The 18,765-nt window shown below is 34.0% G+C and overlaps 1 protein-coding gene across 2 annotated transcripts in view; it reads right to left on the bottom strand.

The window, feature by feature from the left end:
* Ptp10D (Protein tyrosine phosphatase 10D) overlaps nucleotides 1-18,765 on the bottom strand; it is a 268,680-nt gene that overhangs the window by 51,493 nt on the left and 198,422 nt on the right. For both annotated transcript variants that reach the window (XM_069835210.1, XM_069835211.1), the window contains exons 7-10: nucleotides 16,853-17,037; nucleotides 14,101-14,204; nucleotides 12,730-12,898; nucleotides 12,044-12,166 (exon numbers count right to left, since the gene is read on the bottom strand). In XM_069835210.1, coding sequence (XP_069691311.1) covers nucleotides 12,044-12,166; nucleotides 12,730-12,898; nucleotides 14,101-14,204; nucleotides 16,853-17,037 — 581 coding nt within the window. The remainder of the gene's footprint in view (nucleotides 1-12,043; nucleotides 12,167-12,729; nucleotides 12,899-14,100; nucleotides 14,205-16,852; nucleotides 17,038-18,765) is intronic.

Genomic DNA, 18,765 nt, shown 5'->3' with positions numbered 1-18,765 from the left:
AGAAAATTATTAATATGTTCAGAAAAATCTCTTATGTCTAACTGCTTCCACTAATAGCAGCTAGCCCAGAAGCCCACCGACTTCACGAAGATATGACAGTAATTATTCTATCATAACCGAGCTACTCGTCTGACAAATATATTCTCTACAGAGTACCATGTATAGCATACAACTTTTTTTGGATATACTAATGTTCTGCACCATTAAGCTTGTGAAATTGTATCATATTCAAATTTTACTAATTTTGAATGAACCTGACTAGTGTAAGTGGCTACTGAAAGTAGAACATTATTAATGTGGATGAAAAATGTTACTTGCACCAACACATAATATAAAATGTTAATAGATACAATAACATTACGTACTCATCACTAAATTTAACTAATTGTAATAAAGTCTCTTCATTTCCGCTTAATAAAATGTTTGTCATCATTTTAACATGTATTTAATAAATAGAACAAAATACACTGTCTGTATTTGTGTTGTCATACTAATACCGCGTCACTGCTATTTTTAAGTAAGAACGGGTGATGCCATAATAATATTTTTTTCAAAATATCTATTCAAATTTATGACTATAAGAATTTCAATAGTTAGGAAAAATCTAAATTTTATTCATGGTTCAAATTTCGTTTCGAGTGAAATGCATACTGAAAATATAAAAACCATTTAGAGTAGTACCCGGTATGTTTACATAAACTATTCCTTTTACAACATATTAGACACAAATAGATATCTCAAACATATAATTTTATTTATTACTGACTCTTGTACTAAGTATATTTTTAAAACCACTTTATTTTAAAAATTTGCTCTCCTATCATATCATTCTCTTTTTAATATATTCACACTGCAATAACATCTTTAATAAAAAGAAAAAGCACGTACAAATGTTAAACGAGTGAAATGAATTCTGTCATTTTTACTGAACAGCACATAGGTTACACATATAACAATTACATACATGACACTACGTGAAACGCAGATTATTTCCTTCATTTATTTGTTTTTTGTTCTTTGGATGTAAATTCTAATAAAAAATAATTCCTAGTAGAGAGTAGATTGTTCAACAATACAACAGACCTAAACAGGACTGTTTTGAAGATAAGGTCATTCTAACCATAACGTCTATTTGCATTTAAAACCAATACAAGAACAAAATATAAGACTCACAAAAAATACATCAGGTAAATCAAAATTTAGATATAAAATTATTTTTATGAACATTCATTTGATTTATCACATAAATATATGGCACCGACTACTAGAAATAAGCTACACGATTATAGAGTGTGATGCCATATATTGAGAACAGAGAAAACCACTTATTTAATGACTGACATTAGTCGTAAAGAGCTCAAAAAGTTCACGAGATTAATACATATGTAGTGTTTCCAATTCGGATTTACTTATTCAATGATAACATTTACCAAGAGTGACTACTTGTCTACAAAGAGAATTAAAGAATTTTGTAGAACTTCGTTTTTGTGATGAAATTATTTCTGATCTTTTGTGTGACAAGTGCCTTTTACATGCTAACCACTGCATTTTGAAGTTAGTACAGTTATAAACAAATACCCACTGTGAAAACCAGTTAGCCTAAAGTTAGCATAATTCTTTCTTGTTAACAAATATCTAAAGCCAAAGAATTTTAGAAAATTTGTTTAACATCTGGCACACTTGACGTGAATTAAATATTCATATTACTACCCATAAAGGCACAAAAACGTTCTACTGAAGCAAAATCAGAAGTGAAATTCTGTCAATCCAACAATTACAAGTAACAGTCAAACCCCAATATTGTGCCATTATGACATTGTAGTATCAATTTTCAGAGCAAACTGAAGCAGACAGTGAAAGACAATATTTTATGTTCATGCATTTGATCACTGGCGGTTCCATTTTTGGTACCACCTTTTCACAGCCATTACAAATATAGACTAGCTTATATCCAACATTGCAGTATATTATTTTATATAGAGCACACAAGATTTAGGAGAATATATACAGAATCATGCAGGTGACCAACATGCATCTAGCATTGCAGTACTGGTATGGTCTAAGTCTCTCTAGTAGAAAGATTATGCACAGAACTAACCCTGAATCGTTTTATCATTAAAAGTTATTTATGTCAGCTTCTGAAATCACTTAAGATTTCATGGCTGTTTAATTAAATCCAGTCTTTTGATATTAAAGCGGTAGAAACAATGAACATTGTGGGTTAACCTAATCTGAATTTACTTGTAATTTATTTCCATTTCAAACTCCGAATTGTTCACAATTTACACTCCTGGAGTTTTCTTCATTAAGTCTACAATAAACAGTCTGTATTGTATAGGCTACTGTAGTATAACATTTATATCTGTATTTTTAATAAATAATTGCAAAGATCATTCTCTGCCTGTGAAATGGGTAACAAAATGAAATAACATGTACGAATATAGATACTGTAATAAGCTTTACATTAGATGTATTGAACATTTACTCAGTTCTCTACAGTATTTTGACAATACTCACAATACTTTTCAATAATGCCACTGCTACGGGTTATCTTGCAGTTTTTAATATTTTAATTAAATCAATGACAGTTCTTCACTGATGCAAGAGATTCGGTAAGTCGCTGTTCTTTGCAGTAAGTGCAACAAAATGTTTATAGTATTTATTGTACTAAAATTTCATTTTGATTTTTTATTTAATTTATTCGTTGCTTTCTTTGAATACCGAGATTTTTTATCATTATTCTCTTACAAATATTGATTTCTATTTTTCACTCGAGAGCAGCCACCACATTAAACTTTGACTCATCAGATTTAAAAGAACTTTCAGATTAGAAGTTTATTAATTTAAAATGTCTTTTAAACATTAAGATTGATTTAATAGTTTTATTACAGAGATAAGTTCAAGAGATCATATTATTTAAATTTCACTTCCACTAAATTCTTTATCTACACTGGTGTCCTTGAGATTGAAACACAAGTGCGAGGTAATCGAATGAGGGATAAAAAATTGTATTTTTTACTTTGATAATATTGCATGACATAAAGTCTGCACCCGGTTTTTACAGCCTTAATCTTTTTAGACTAATCAGTAAGCTACCCACTGTTCATTCGGAAATCTCCATAACAGAGCAGCGAGGAGAGTTCGTAATTTTATTCCATATACTTCAGGGAAAAGTTTTTAATGTATGGCTGTCACCAAAAGAAAAACTTTTGACCATGACAACATGACAATGTCTTTACGCCAAATTTTTTTTTCATGACAGCATGAGAATGAAACAGAGAGTTTAAAGTATGTTATGACAGACTACACTCTAAAAGGTCCCTGCATACTTTCATATGTTATATTCATATTGCAGTGTAAGAAAAAATAGAGCACCCATCAACATTTGAAAGTTACTTTACAACTAGTAACACAACATTCGACTAGCTTTGTGTAAGAATAGACATATTTTGTATTAAATTTTTTAACTGGGGTTTGACTGTGTATAAAGTGCCGGACAATCCATCTGTTACAACAGCCGGCACAATACAAAGCTATTTACATGAATCACAAATATAAAAAATTATTATTCCTCTACGTCAGTACATAAAACTGCTTTTAAGTAAAGTAAATCTAAGGAACTCCCTATCACTTACGAGGATCATACATAAAAATAACGAGAATATTAAAAACACATCAAAGAAAAGGTCCACTGGTACATACTAGTTATGAGAAAGCTACTTTATTTCTCTATTAAATAACATTCCTTTCATTGCATTTTTTATCGCTTTTCAGAAGTTAAAAAGTCCTTGCCATGGAGCTCTGTTCTGGCATTCCTCTCGCAACAACAAGCAACATCTTCATTGGTCTCGAAGTAGTGGCCTCGTATCTGATCTTTTAGGAAATCCAACAGATGCCCCTTCAGTAACTTAGTGCCAAAGAACAGACTTATCATTTCACAGATTCAGGTCTGATTCCTAATGTTGACGCGAATGAATGATACTGAAGTCAGACAAGAGTAGAAGGGCTTTTTCCGAGATTCTCTTATTTCCTCTTAACTTCACAAGTTTCTTTTCACAAATACTCTTCAATTCAACCTTACTTTTCCTCTCATTTCCTCTCATGAAAATATAGGATGGTGTGAAATATGAGTCTTAGTGATGCCAGATGAAGATGGTCTGTCAGACTAATACTGTAATTTCTTAAGAAGATATTTATAATAATCACTTTCATGTGTTAAATGTAAACTAAATTTGTAAATACCTAGTTGACTAGTTTCAACTTAGTGATAGCCATCTTCAGAACTAGTGAGGTCATATAATGCACAGATAAGGTCTATGCGAATAATGAAGAAGCAAGGACCTCACTAATTCTGAAGATGGCTACCACTAAGCTGAAACTAGTCAACTTAGATATTTCCAAACTTAGTTTACATTTAACACATGAAAGTGATTACGTATATGGTATCACCATGGTGCCAGTCCAATCTGTGATGTCCAGTTGGAAAGTCCCGCCAGCATATGGGGATGTTCTGTAATAACTGGTGACAATTATAGAACTGTTCATATATCTCACCCTTCCCACCAAGTTTTTTATGCATACCGCAGATCAACTGTTATTCATATGGGGTTTCTGTCCACTTTCCGTTAAAAAAACAGGTCCAGACTATAGAGTATGTGGTGTAGAAGTTCCATAAGTTTTCTCGATTCTCTCAACAAAGAGGAGTTACGGTGCACGATTATGATCGATTCTTTTATGTCTGCCAAGTAGAGTGATGTCTTTATAAAAGTACAGATTCAAAATGCTATTATGTGCATTGTGTCACAAACGTCCGGGAAAGGAAAACAAAATAGTCTCCAGCATGACAACACATGATCTCACACTACACAGCCCAGATTGTGAAAGAAGAGAGAACAGGTGAAAATATCTACTGCATGCCCCATACAATTAGGGTCTGAAATTCTAAGATTACTACTATCGATTAGGGCCAATACTTCGAGACTATAGCCAACATTGTTGCGTTGTAAGAGAATTCTTCATATGAGAATTTTTTAACTTTTGAAGTGACGGAAATGCAATGTTTGAAATGGTTATGTCGTCCAGAGAGAGAAAAGTACGACTTTCTCTCCTATGATGGCTATGATGTATGTTCCTGTGGATCTATTTCTTTAATCGTGGTAATAATATGATCGTGACCCAGTACAAACCTCGTATGTACTTAGAATTACGAATCACAAGTAATTATTTCAGCAAAGAAAACAATAGCAGGAGAATCTTTTAAGTCTAGTAGATTAGGAATAATTAACTGTACTTCTTTGATGGCGTCCTGGCATCTCATGCACTATCCTGAGTCACTCTCGTCTTCGTCTATTATCACACTGTCTGCAAGAAAATCCAAGCCTGAATAGTGACATCTTCAGTGTGTTATGGACTTGCTACATAGACAAAAGCAAAAGCCACATTTTTTTAGCAAAGCAAGCCATTTATAAGTTTTGTCTATCTTGTCTGATACATATGACATGTGATTAGGACGTTCCCCACAAATCCAAACAGATCACAACAGTTCATCATTGCACCCAGATGGGCTGTAGAAACTTCAACACATTCCAGTGCAATACAGTATATTATTGTAAAGTAAGATTTTACAGTACAAATTTAAAATTGGCAGTTATCATTTGTGTAGAGATGTATGGAGCAATGAAATTGAACCTATAATCACTTCTACCCAATCCTTATCAGCCAGTGGTTTTTTAAATGTTATTTAATGTCGCTGTGTCAACTGTGTGGTCATTTAGCATTGTTGGTAGCAAGATGGTATTTTCGCAAGATGAATCTGAGGAACTGCTAAGATATTACCTGACATTCGGCTCACAGTTGGAGAAAATCTAATCTCAGGGAAAAAAATACCCAATCAAGTAATCTACTCGGCGGGATCGAACACACGCCCGAGCATAGCCTCAGATCATGTCTCCTGTCCGCTAATTCCTAGTCTGAACAAGTTGTCTATGCTAGTGGGCTCACTGTAGCCTATTTTATGGCAACAAAACCCCATATGAATTATTACAAATACCCTAATCATCAAACAAGGAAAACCAAGCAAAGTAGAATATGTCCACATGCAAGTACTGCTATAAATCAAACTTTCAAGCTCTAGCTATATTTTATTGCATATCTGGATATTCGCAGTGTAGTCTATTATGTCGTCTGGAAATAATCTATTAAAATATATATGCCTCCTACATTTAAGAAAATTCACTGCTTCCCATGACTGTACACCCACCGCACATCACTGGAATGTACTGGTTACATCATCAGAGGTGGAAGAGGAAGGAGAATCTATATGTTGGATCCGTTACTGAGAGCTATTCCCTGATGGTGGCGATGATATGTAGCTCCGAAATGTTGGTTGTTTCCACATATTATGACATGGTACAACAACTCAAATGTTCAGCACCACAATAGGGATGTGGTTAAAATGGCAGTCATGATGGTGATAATCATCATGGTGACTAAGAAAGTTCATTTTCCTCATTTTTAGAAAATAATTTATGACGATCACAAAACATATCTATAGAGTTGCATCTTCTGAAACTATCACTACATACTACCCCATTAACTTATTCTGAAGAGATGGGAGAAGAGAAAAATTACTAATCATGATAAAAGATAAATTATACAAATATAATCCATGACTTCCAGATCAACGTCAATGAAAATTCTAAAGTTTGGCAGCCAGAGTTAATGCATAATGTTCGATGACTATAATAACAGGTCAAAAGCAATCAACCTTCGCTCCTGCTTCATTGTGTACTTGCATGGTACTTGTATATAACTTTACATTTAATACTCTCTATTTTCCTTACATTTTCACTTGCTGTTTGTTTCTTGAATACATGATCATGCACGAGCTATCTAATGCTATTATAAAATTTATTTATGGCATTCTATCTGGTACCATTTTTTTAAATTAGGTCTAAATTATATGTACATACTGTTAGTCTGAAGTCTCTTAAGTTAATCTTTAGAAAACGTACATCTGCATGCCAAAAACTGCAGTTAACCTTCCATAGTTTATTTAAATAACACAACAATTTTACAAAATGAAGGTACATGTTATATACCGGTACCGCTAATTTGATATGACTGTTAATACGAAGTATGTTTTATCATCATTATCAGTGTCATCATTATCATCATTGTTGTCATTATTATTATTATTATTATTATTATTATTATTATTATTATTATTATTATTATTATTATTATTATTATTATTATTACCTATTTGTTGTGTTTTATGTTCGGCATACAATTTTCTAGTTACACGAAGTTGTCCATCAGAGGTTACCTCTAACTAAGATGATTTCGTAAGAATATTCCATTACAAATCTGATGTCTGCATTTCAATAGAAGTAAACTGTTCGAACATCATCTAAATTTAATTGACGCATTTCAGAATTTGTACAACAGCTCCATCTTTAGTAATTACCGGAAACTACAAGACTGCAGCATACAAAACAGCATTTTATTGTAGATAAGAGATGGTCCATTATTGTTGCAACTTAAAACTCAGAAAATTGCCAAGAACGACAAAACCTTTAAAGGACTCACTCTGTGTAAGAATGGTAGGTACCCAAGCTCCGAAGCCTTTGTTTAAGGGGATTCCACTGCTAGTTTGGTAGTTCGGAGGTTTTAATAGGATAAAAAGGAAAAAAATTAGAGATATCATATGCTGCAGAATGCTACAAAATATTTTATTACCTCGATAAAATATGTATTTTAAGATTTAGGCTTGTATTAAATATATTCTGATAATAGGCACACAAGATTTGTAACATAAAATTAATGCAAAACGATCGCGAATTAAGTTATTTTATATAACTGTCTTCTTGAACTACGGTACGGAATTTACTTTGAATACTAGTGTGTGGGAATTATGATGGTAGATTAAGATGACACGAAAAATCTGGAAAACCTGCTCCACAGCTGCTATATTTACCACAGATTTCTTAGTATTCGACAGTGATCTAATCTTGGCCCCTTTAGTGAGAAGAGTCTAATGACTATCTTTTGGCAAGGTATGACTTCACTTCGACAGAAGAGTCCTCCTCCTTAGAATTCTGGTCACTTGAAAAGATGCAGGAATGATTTTCTTTCTTTGGATGGATAAAAAAATATAGAAGCGAGATACATGGAACTATGTTAGCTTTAAAGCTTCAAAGGACTGGTTAGCTGGTTTCAAATGCCGAGTAGGTCTAGGCCTATTTCAAAATAAAGTCATTTGATCTTAGTGACTGGTCTCGGCTTAATTGATAATCATTTTCTATTAATGCAATTCGTACACTGCTCTAGAAGACAGATGTTCTGTTAACACTATATTTCGTCCTGTGCAGTCCTTAAAATAGCTACGGTTCTGTGATTTTGGCAACAACTTCTGCTAGTGTTGTCAAAACAAGTACAACGACCTTGGTGAATGTTTCCATTTTTCCCCATCTCGTGCTATGTTCATTGCATTCTTCACTCCTTCATTTATTAATAAAAGATACTTTTCCTGACAACACAGATTTCTTTTCCACTGTTCTTAGTGTTTAAACTACATTGAACAATAATTCTATGGATTTTTATGTGGCAAACACGGTACTTGAAAAAAAAAACTGTAGGTTACTGGTTTCTAATGTCAGATACTTTAGCTGTTATGGTATTTACTTAGCTAAACTGCATTGTTAGTTTGCCTTTCACTAACTTGTACATTACAAGAACGGAAAATATTCTGTACACATTAAAACTTTTATTTTCGGCCAAATTTAATTTATAGCAGTTTCTGATTAAGAGTATCAAAATACATCAGCCTAAATACATCTGACTATATGGCAAAGATGAATGTGAGAAATTTAAAACTGTCAATGAATTAACTTACAGTTTCTGCAATTAAATCTGTACTGGGATGATCTCAAAACGATCACCTTTGTAGGCACTGCCACAGGGAGATAGAAACCCTTGCGCACGTTTTGGGATCCTGCTCTCACAGTGATTTATTAAGGAATACACGTCATCATAACATTCGCTCCATTATAGTTGCGGCACTAAGAGATAATGACTTCAAGGTTTTCGAAGAAGTCCGCAGCCTAACAGAAAATGGAAGCCACAGAAGAATCCATATAATTGCCTTTAAGAACAAAAGCAAAAGTTATATTATTGATCCAACCATCAGGTTTGAGAGCCATCAGTTCCAGCCTTTAGAAGTCCATCAAGAAAAGCAGAGCATTTATACACCTATCATTTCATATTATAAAGAAAAATATGAACTCGACGATATAGAGGTAGTGGATCTACTCATTGGCACTAGAGGAACAATTCCAGGCTTCTTAGCAAAATTTTGGAAATCTCTTTCCCTCCCAACATCTACTTTAAAAGAATTAACTATTGCCACGATCAGGGGTTCCTCACAAATTTAAAAAAAAAAACCATTGCTATTATTTACCTTAATTATTGAACTTTTCAGGATTTTTCACTGTTGTAAACTTGAATTGTCTTTAACTGAACATTGTATTTAATGCAATATGTAAATTTATTATTATCTGGTATGCTTTGTCTATGGGCAACCTCAAAATTTGAGGAAGCAAAACACACATATATATATATATATATATATATATATATATATATATACTGTATATAGTACGAATTCAGCACATTTTTATGGAACACAAATCATATGTTGTCATACATGACAATGAAATTATTCCATAAGTTGACCACATGTATGCCTTGAATCCTGGCCACAATTTCATGTACAACTTGGTACATCTAGACAGCACCAAATAGACACCAAGTGACTACCAGTTGACTGGTGTTCCACTAGAACAAGTGGATGACTCAAGGCATTTTTTATGAATGGCTTAATGATTTGAACAACATCGTAAAATCTGCTGCGAGTTGATAATGCACCTAGTCAAAATGTGGAATTTCTCCCTCTCAATGTAACCTATAATATTCAACAATTAAAATGGGAACTCATATGTACAGTTAAATCATGATATTACAAACAGGTACTGCAATATTTGTTAACGTACCAGTAGTAGAAACTAGCACCTCAAAAACTGATTTTATTAAATCAATATCATGTTGCATGCAGTTAGATGGGTAAATAGTGTTCGGGAAGATACCAGTATCTCAAAATAAATAATACTTCCAATGAGCAGAACAATAATGACACTCCCAATGAGCAGAATTTCAAAACAGCATTGAGAAACAATAATTTGAAGGTATTGGTCTAAACCATATGATTTCCTCTCTTACACTGAAAGTTCAAAAGAACTATGCAAATCGATGAGATTGAAAATTTTTATACAAATCTTATTGTCCAGGAAGAAGTGCCATTCATTCCAGAAGAAATTTTAGAAGATGTCTTCGGGGAAACAGAAAACCACTGCCAAACACCAAATAGTGAACATAGTGACAGTGATAGTGAAGTAGTAAACACAGAGAACAATGATAATGCACTTTTGTCTAACCATATTGAAGCTTTTCAGCGTGCGTTTCAATTAATTTATGACTTCTCACGCCATCGACTTCAATTCAAAGATGACACTTTTTTCATCTATGTTACAGCAACTTTGAGACAGTGGATAACATCTAAGATGTCGAAAATACAGAAGAAAATCGATGCATATTTTTCTACAGATGAAATTAGTTTTTGTGAATTTTGGGTAAGACAACTGAAAAGTGTTCATGTGTTACCGTATTTTCATTATCTTTACTTAAATTTAGCACTGTTGAACTTGTTAACGTAAGTTTGTATAAAATTTAGTTTTAGGCCTAATTAAAAAAATGTTCTCTATTACAAGATCTGGCTAATATGGAACCTATTTTCAATAACTGTATTGCCGCTTTTAGTTGATGATAAATGATAGTTCATAAGCTATGGTGAATTAATGATATTAAAGGGCTATGGCAAAGGATGATGATGGATGATATAATGTGTGATATGAAGTTCCGAAATTCAGTATAAAAACTTATTTTTAATAAATTAACGAAGTATTGCTGTTTTTTTTTATTGTTTTTATTAGTGTAACCCACAACAGTAATTTTGTAATCGTAATGAATTGCTTCAGATGGTCTGACATGTTTACCAAAGAGGCGGGGAAACAATGGTCGAGGACAGCAAAGAACAGAGTTTTGTGGAAAGAACTAGGGAAGGTCACTGTAAATAGATAACATAATCAGGGTTAAGATATTATAAATAGTAAAGTCAGTATTAGTGAAAGTGTAAGATAAGTTTTGTAAATAGTAAAGTCAGTGTTGAGAAAGTGTCAGGTAAATAGTGTAAATAGCAATCAGTGTTTGTCAAAGTGCCAATGTCAGTATAATGTGTGTAGTGCAAGAAAAAAGAATGAACAAAGAACAGAGTGCTGAGACTTGTTAAAGTTGAACAAGGTTATTAACCATGTCACAAAAGTAGTATACACAACAAGCTCGCCTGGATTGGCTCACCAAGCGAGTACACTTGAGCCATCCCTGTCAAGGGGGTTCTAACCCCATCACAGGAGGCCTGTGCCCAACATGGGACATCATGGCTAACATTCATTCATTCATTCATTCATTCATTCATTCATTCATTCATTCATTCATTCATTCATTCATTCATTCAATGAATTGCTAATGAATACAATGAATTGCTAATGAATACAATGTCCATAAGATATTTTGAAGTAAACTGGCTCGCCTCACAATTTTTAAGAATGTTATGTCTCATGAAGAAAATTCCAGAATGAAAGAAATGCACTCCATCCAAGAACTATTGGTTCACTTCAATAAAATCGAAATGTTTAATTGGCATTAGCTGGTATTCGAGTTAATTCATTCAATGTAAGACCATAATTTGACAATACTCTTAACAAAACCAAGAGATTAGTGTTATAACAATATTATTTACATCACAAAACATATATAAGCAAGATGCAACAACGTGAAGACATCTGTCAACACCTAAACAGCTTAGTTTCCAGCCTCAACACAAGCCATGCACATTTAACATACCGGTAGACCTAATGGTCTTTCTTACCTGTGTCATTGCGATTGTATGTGACCTCAAATTTATCTTGCCGACTTTTCACGTCCCATTTCCAAGAAATATTGAGTCCATTAAGAATTGGCTTCAGATCTTCAATGATTGGGGATGATGGACCTGGAAATAGAATCGTAATGGTACACACACACAGGAAATATTCAGCAAGCTACGAGGAAAAATCAAACATATAAAAGCAATTTTAAATGTTGGGAATGGCAACAATTCTTCATTTATACAAAGTGAACCATTTCATTTCAAATAAATGCGTCTAATTTAATTTGAACTAAATCTCCATTGTGTTTCCTTAATTTCGGATAAAGACACATTAATTTCTTATTCAAAATAATGTTATTTCCAAGTAAATGGCTCAATTGTAATGAATATGAAAAAAATTCTTCCAATAGTTAGGAGAAATTGCTATACATAGATAAACAGGTAGGCAACTTACCCAAAACCACATTTTCAGAACCTGGATATTTCGAAAACTATTTTCTTTTTGTAGGATCACAATTTTGTTTATTACCGATACTTCATTTAATTTTTAAGTAAATTGGACATTTTACAAAATGGATCAAACTTTATGAACTCGTTAATCAGATTATATGGAATGACTATAACAATAAGAATTCTGAAAAAAAAATATATATATACAGTATGAGTGAGAAAACACGTATACTTACGAGTGGCCTGGAAGAGGGATGTCTCATTGCTCTCCATTCCATTGCTGATTGCCTGAACAAAAATGGAGTAGTTCCTGCCAGGCAGAAGGGCTTCCAATTGCGTGCCTGGCTTATCCACGAACACTGAATTGTTGTCACCATTGAAAGACTCCACTTCATGGTAGCTCACCTGGCCGCAAGAATTAAGTTTCAATTTAAGACTACAAATAATACGCAGCGATCGTGAGTTAATGATATAATAATGGAGTAAAGGTAAAATGATAGATTTTAGTCGTTTCATTAGCGAACCTCTATCAACTATTGAATTGGTAATAACGAAATATAATTAGTCCCAGCGAATGTTCTCAGTGTTTCTGTCATTAGACTAACAGCAAGTCCTCTTCTGCTACCATGACTACTTGCACCCAAGAATTCACGGTGCTTCGCCAGATTAAAACTTATCTAATTACTATGTTACATCAATAACAGCCGGTACTCACCCTCCACATAGTGGCTGCTGGAAGTGTTGCTCATCTTGTGTGATACTTCATTCATACCATATCATTCACAGAATCTGTTTCATTGAACCTATTCAAACACCAGAAAAGCTTATACCTAAAGGATAACATAAACACCAGTCAGGAGTGATGAAATAAGTTAAATATTAGGCGATTTATCATCTATGAGATAAAAGTAGACGAATTCGTGAGAATAGTTGAATTGGCATCTTTAGTGGTTAGTCATGAAATTGGGATATCCAATTTTAAATGCTCACCAAATTTATTAATATAACATGCCAGTAATACGTAAGTTTTGATCTGGCAAAGCAGATACAAACAGTGGCAGTAATGGAGGGGGGACCTGCTGTTGGTTGGCCGACAGAAACACTGGGAAAGCTCACTGAGACTCACTGTAGTTTTGGCGAGATTCGCAATGAGACTACATGACATTTGCCTTATAGTTGGAGAAAACCTTGAATAAAACCCAACCAGGTAATTTGCCAAACAGGGATTCGAACCTACATCCAAGAGCAGTCTCGGAGCATTAGTAGACTATGAGACGATAATGTGGAATAATAATGATAGAGCAGACCTTAGGTGAGACTGCAATATGGTGATAATTAAGCAATGGAGGAAAGATAATGGCAGAGAAATCTAAGTACGTGAAGGAAACTTGCATTACAGAAATCGACTACAATCTTTGAGATCTACAGAAGATTGAAATCCGAATCATTTGGCGCAAAATAATCCCTATGTTATAGCTATTTTCTTAATTTAATAATATCTTCTTTTACAGTATTTTTAAACTATAGCGGATATTAAACACTTGTAAGATGATTATGATCATGGAGCAACTATGCAACAAATATGACACACATCACCAGTTGCTCACCTTGTATCCTTCCTGGCTGCTGGCGTTGTCAGGCCGCCAGTCCAACTTCACATATCCAGTCTTTTCATCCATTCTGGCTTGCAGGTTTTGTACGGGCAGGGGTTCTGCAACAATAACAGCAACATGAAGAAAAAACATGAATAATTGGAGAAAAATATGAAACAAAACAGTTTAGTTGGATGTTTTACATGTACTGAAACAATGTTTTTGAAATTTGGTAAATTTTGGAGATGTTACAGAGGGTTATATACTGAAAAGCGTTGAAAAAAACGAATGGGGAAAAAATTATTTCTCAATAAGTAAATAAATTTAAAAAAAATTAGTTTCAGCATAAAGTCAAGCTATGTGTTCATGAGGTGTAAAAAAATCAGTTTTGTAGATGTAACAGTTTTTGAGAAAAAGAGTTCCATATGTAGGCCTAAGACATACTCATAATTTAACAATGTCAAGCTATGGAATTTTGTGTTCCCTTAAGCTATCTAGCCAAATTCACCTCACTATCATCAATTCCATGGATGCTAAATAATCTAGTATGAGTCGTTAAATAAAAAAATTGATAATAAAAATCCTATTGTGCTTATTAAATAGTGTTGTGGCTAATTATTTGATATTTTTGCAACAATGTATAAAATTTTCGATCCAAATTATGGTAAGTTTAAATTTTCGCTTTTCTGAACATTTCAAAGAATGATACGAATCTGACAAACTTTGCTAACATTTCTGTTCAGTTTCTTCCTTCGTTCGGATTAACCGAAATTTCGGACTAGGGTCTGGATTGTCGATGCCATTTTTGTACTTGTAGGTTCCATTCATAATGGGGCCTACACACTAGGCAACCCTTAAGATCATACTACAGTGAAACCTGTCTAAAGCGGTCATCTAAAGTTACCTTGTAAAATGGCCATTTTATCAGGTGGCCGCTTGATTAAGCTTGCGGTTTTTTATGAATCACCATGAAAATACTGAATTTCATTGACTTTTTAGTACTGTGCGTGTACAACAAACGTGCATATTAATGTCAGCCTTTTCCATTCTTGCAACTAGCCTTTACAAAACTCGCTTGCGGTACCTCAGTTTAAATGACTGGATAATACCTTGATCAAGGGGCTGGAGGTGTGATGTCGTATTTGGGGGAAGAAACGGCAATTTCACGAATCACATTGCGATTTTGTCGTTTAATCTTGGAATTGAAATCGCATAGCTAATTCTCAAACAATGATGATGTCATCCAAGCTTTATTGTTGGCAGTCCACTTCACCCCCAATAAGTCCATATCAACATTTTTCAAACATCTCGGTTTCAATGATTTCCCTATCATTAAAGTGGTTCTTTTTTTCTGCAGCATTACAACAAAAGAGCAGGGTTATTCTTACAACAAAAGAGCAGGGTTATTCTGTCTTGCCCTTTACACTCTTTTTTCTTAAAACTTAAAGTTTTTCTGGGGAGGGCCCTGAAAAAAAAAACCTGTTTCGTCAACATTGTATATGTCTCTGAGTTCATATTCAGCAAGAATTGAAGGCAGTCTTTTTTTTCCATTCTTCAATAACACTGGTTGCAATGTCGCCTCCTTCACCAGACAGAACGAAATGCAATGTTATGCCGTTTTCTAAAGCACTCTAATCACCCATTACTAGCAACAAAATTGCTTACATTGAGTTCTTTGGCAATTTCAAGAGCGTTCTCTTGAATCATAGGCCCAATTGCTGGCAATTTCTTCACCCTCGCACACTTGAATCATTCGTACACGAAATCATTCACATTACCAAACACAGATTCTCTCTTCCTTTTTTGGCCACCACGCATATCTTTATCCCATCCTTTTAATATTGCATCTTTATTCTTAATTATACCGTTTATTTGTGTCCTTCCACATTTGAACATTTCTGCAATTTTTCTAGCAGATGTTCCCTTCTCACTTTCTTTATTTATTTTTCGTCTCACCTCTAAACTTATAAATTTAACACTACTCTAGATTTATTGTTAGACATGTTTTCTCTCTCAAACTAACTTCACAGTTCCTCTGAATCAACTGAATGAAAAGAAGAAAAATTCGTAAAAGCTGTTTCAAATAGAGGAAGATAGAAGAGGAAAGAAAAAAAATTCGAATGGTTAACTACTGACCTGAAGCATACTGTGACATTTTCGATAGAAAACGTCTGTGTTTCAATCCTTTAGAAACGAGTAAGAATTTATGGCTGTGCAGGGTCGAAGTGGAAAGTGACAAAACAGTCATAAAACAGTAACCAACTAACCCCAAGATATGGAGGGTGTACTGTTGTACACTTAGCTATTGTCCTCTAACATCGAAAAAATAGGTCAGACAGTATCCGTGAAAAGATTTTCATTGGACAGTGACCATTATAGTCAGGTTCCAATCCAAATAGACCCCGGCCGCTGGCCGGCGCATGAGGTGGCCGCTAAATAAAGAGAGAATTTGTATTGATCTTATGGAAAATGCAATTGGTTCCAGAGAAAATTGGCCTTTTGGCCAGGTGACCATTTAGATGAAGTGACTGCAAAGGCAGGTTTCACTGTATATTGTCCTAATTTTGGAATCTGTGTGCAGTTCCAAAACAGAGACAGAGACATTAAGTTCGAGCATAAAGTGGGCTACTCAAAAGTCTGCTCCTCAACATAATCATTGTGGAAGCCTAAAATTTCATATGTCCAATCTTCTCAATTTTGTAACTCAAGAAACGTTATTGCAAGATGTCATGTTGTTACCAGAAAGACTATTGGGTGGGCTACTCACTGAGTGTGACGTTGCCTGTTGCAGGCCAGCTCGTCACCTTGCCTGACACAGTTTTCACAACCACCTGGTAGCTTTTCCCTGGCTCCAGATTTTCTTTGAACTCCAACACAGTTGGTTCTCCACGTGGAAGGTTCACAGGAGCCTGACGACGGACACTGATAGACACCTGGTACTTATCAAATTCGCTGAAATATGAAACAACCAATATAATGTTCCATCATGTTATTCTGGCAGAATTGCAACTCATTTGTGTCAGAAACAGATATACCGGTATTCAAAATGGAAATCATCCTCTGACGACAGAATGAGGGGCGAAAGTGATGACTAAAGGTAATTATATTTTCGAATTTCTAAATTATAAACAATAGCGGGGCATAGGGGTGGTCTTCCCTGCAATTATTTTGTTTTTGCTTGCCCGATGAGTTACAATATCATTCATGAAACAGCAAAATGTCGTAACCCACACAATTTCCCAAATTCATATTCTTACATTACAGATTGTTCAGCCTTATATGCTTTGACAGCAACAACTTTTATCAATTTCACTATGCTGCCATCTAGCTACTGCATAAGTCACGTTATAACTCTCATTTGAATTGCATGGAGCAACTGTACTTCCATCTAGTGGTCGTTTCCAATCGATCCTGGTGGTTGTTCTCTTCCACATGTTACTGTTTTTAACACGGGGATGGCCAGTCTGTTATATATGTGTTCAGGGGTAATGTTCACAGGCAATATGTCATTTCAAAGCTTTAAAAAACAATTTAAAAACATCAGCAATGTGATGATAAAGTTGGCTATAAATTATATGAAAGCGTTTACAACCAAAGTCTAACTTGAAACTGTAAAAAATGATCCATTTTTTTAGATCTCCTGTAAAACTTAGTTGGGTTGGTTACGACATTTGCTGTTTCATGAGCGATGAATTACTTTAATTATGCGATGTATATTTAAAACATTTTTAAATATCACAAATTGATATATGTTTAGGCAATATCAGGATGGACTTGGTCAAACTTTTCAGTTGCACTATTGAACACGAGATTGTTTATTTTATTTAAACAGGTTGTTAATAATAACATTGAAGATAATAATAATAATAATAATAATAATAATAATAATAATAATAATAATAATTTGCAAACAACCAGGATCGAAAATTGATGCTGAGCACCTATCCTACCAAGGATTAAGTCCCATTTTTCAACGAACAACATTGAAAATTGAAAAAAAAAAAAAGACAAAATTATACCAGAGAACATGGATAAATAATGCAATGAGAATGGAATAAACTAAGGGTAACAGTATTCTGTGATGCTTTAGAGTCCCACATGCTTTCTTGATCTGGAAGCAAGAAAAAGGGCCAAGTGATAGAAGTAGATCATTAATATTATTCTTTTACAACCTTTAACAATATCAATATTAATTTCAGAAAAGATCGAGGAAGAACCTGACATTCAAATGTATCATTTACAAATTAAGTGTTTAGATCTTTACTTATGCATAGAAACAAATCTAACCTAACTGGTTACATGGAGTGTTTTTAGTGTAAGAACAGCACAACTAAATGTCATTGTGTCAGGTGAATGTTTGAGCTTAACCATTAATTTCTGTTTTATCATCCTCATGAACAAATCGACGAAAAGACCAAAACCACCTACCCTACCCTTCCAGACTACAGTTCGCAGATTACAAATAGTCTTCTTTATACATCTTGATTACACAACTTTTAACACTATACCTAATGTAAATGCAAAATGTAACACGAGAAAGACACATAATACGTTTTCCGAAGTCTTCTTTTAAAATAAAAGGCATTTTAATAAAATGAACATTCGAGAGTCTATAAGAATTGATTTACAGAAGTGTCCGAGTTTATGGTGCTGATGATGGTTTTGAGTAGTGATGATGAC

The sequence above is a fragment of the Periplaneta americana genome, chromosome 9 (genome assembly GCF_040183065.1).
Source record: "Periplaneta americana isolate PAMFEO1 chromosome 9, P.americana_PAMFEO1_priV1, whole genome shotgun sequence".
In the NCBI taxonomy this organism is placed as follows: Eukaryota; Metazoa; Arthropoda; class Insecta; order Blattodea; family Blattidae; genus Periplaneta; species Periplaneta americana.
The sequence above is the reverse complement of the archived record's forward strand: the minus strand, read 5'-3'. Positions and strand labels throughout refer to the sequence as shown.